Source organism: Charadrius vociferus, unplaced genomic scaffold (genome assembly GCF_000708025.1).
Source record: "Charadrius vociferus isolate BGI_N301 unplaced genomic scaffold, ASM70802v2 scaffold1168, whole genome shotgun sequence".
NCBI classification, from domain to species: Eukaryota; Metazoa; Chordata; class Aves; order Charadriiformes; family Charadriidae; genus Charadrius; species Charadrius vociferus.
In genome coordinates, this window is record NW_009661376.1 from 3,236 (window position 1) to 3,843 (window position 608).

Sequence of the window (608 nt, forward strand, 5' to 3'; positions counted from 1 at the left end):
CCCCGGAGCCGCAGCAGCGGGAGCATGGGGTCAGCGGTCCCCGCGGGCACCGGAGAGCCCTGGTGTGGGGCAACCCAGCCCCATCGCTGCCACTTCACCCGAGCTCCTGGGCGCCAAGCATCCTCCCAGAGCAGAGCTCAGCCCCACAGCAGCCCACTCGCCCCACGGCCGCGCTCACCTTTGCAGGGGTGGCAGGTCACCAGCCCCAGGAAGCCCAGCAGGCTGATCTTGTTGCCAGGGTAGGTGTAGTTAGACCAAGCCACGTCCACGTTGCCGTTGGCACAGCACTCCTCCCACGTCACGCCTGTCTTCAGGATCATGGTGCACTTGGCCTCCTTCCCCTGCTGCAGCCAGCAGATCCCACCTGCGGAGAGGGCAGAGGGTGAGGGGTCCCGGCTGCGCTGGGCCACCACGCGAAGGGCAACGGGACCCCGGTTGTGGCTGGGCCACCAGCAGTGCAGAGGCACGGGGACCGCACTGGTGCCCGGAAAGGGGGGACGTGGGACGAGTTGGGGAACCTGAAGAGGCTCTGTGCTGGCTCCCATCCCTCCCGTGGCTCCACGGCTGTCCCAGAGCCGGCATCCCCGTGGGACCCCATCATGGCCAGC

General features: G+C 68.8%; 1 protein-coding gene across 1 annotated transcript in view; it reads right to left on the reverse strand.

The window, feature by feature from the left end:
- The window catches only part of LOC104294383 (follistatin-related protein 3-like), a gene marked incomplete at its 3' end in the record, with an annotated part of 7,194 nt that overhangs the window by 2,750 nt on the left and 3,836 nt on the right, over nucleotides 1-608 (reverse strand). Inside the window, exon 2 of the mRNA XM_009893983.1 lies at nucleotides 179-364. Within this exon, the coding sequence (XP_009892285.1) occupies nucleotides 179-364 (186 nt within the window). The remainder of the gene's footprint in view (nucleotides 1-178; nucleotides 365-608) is intronic.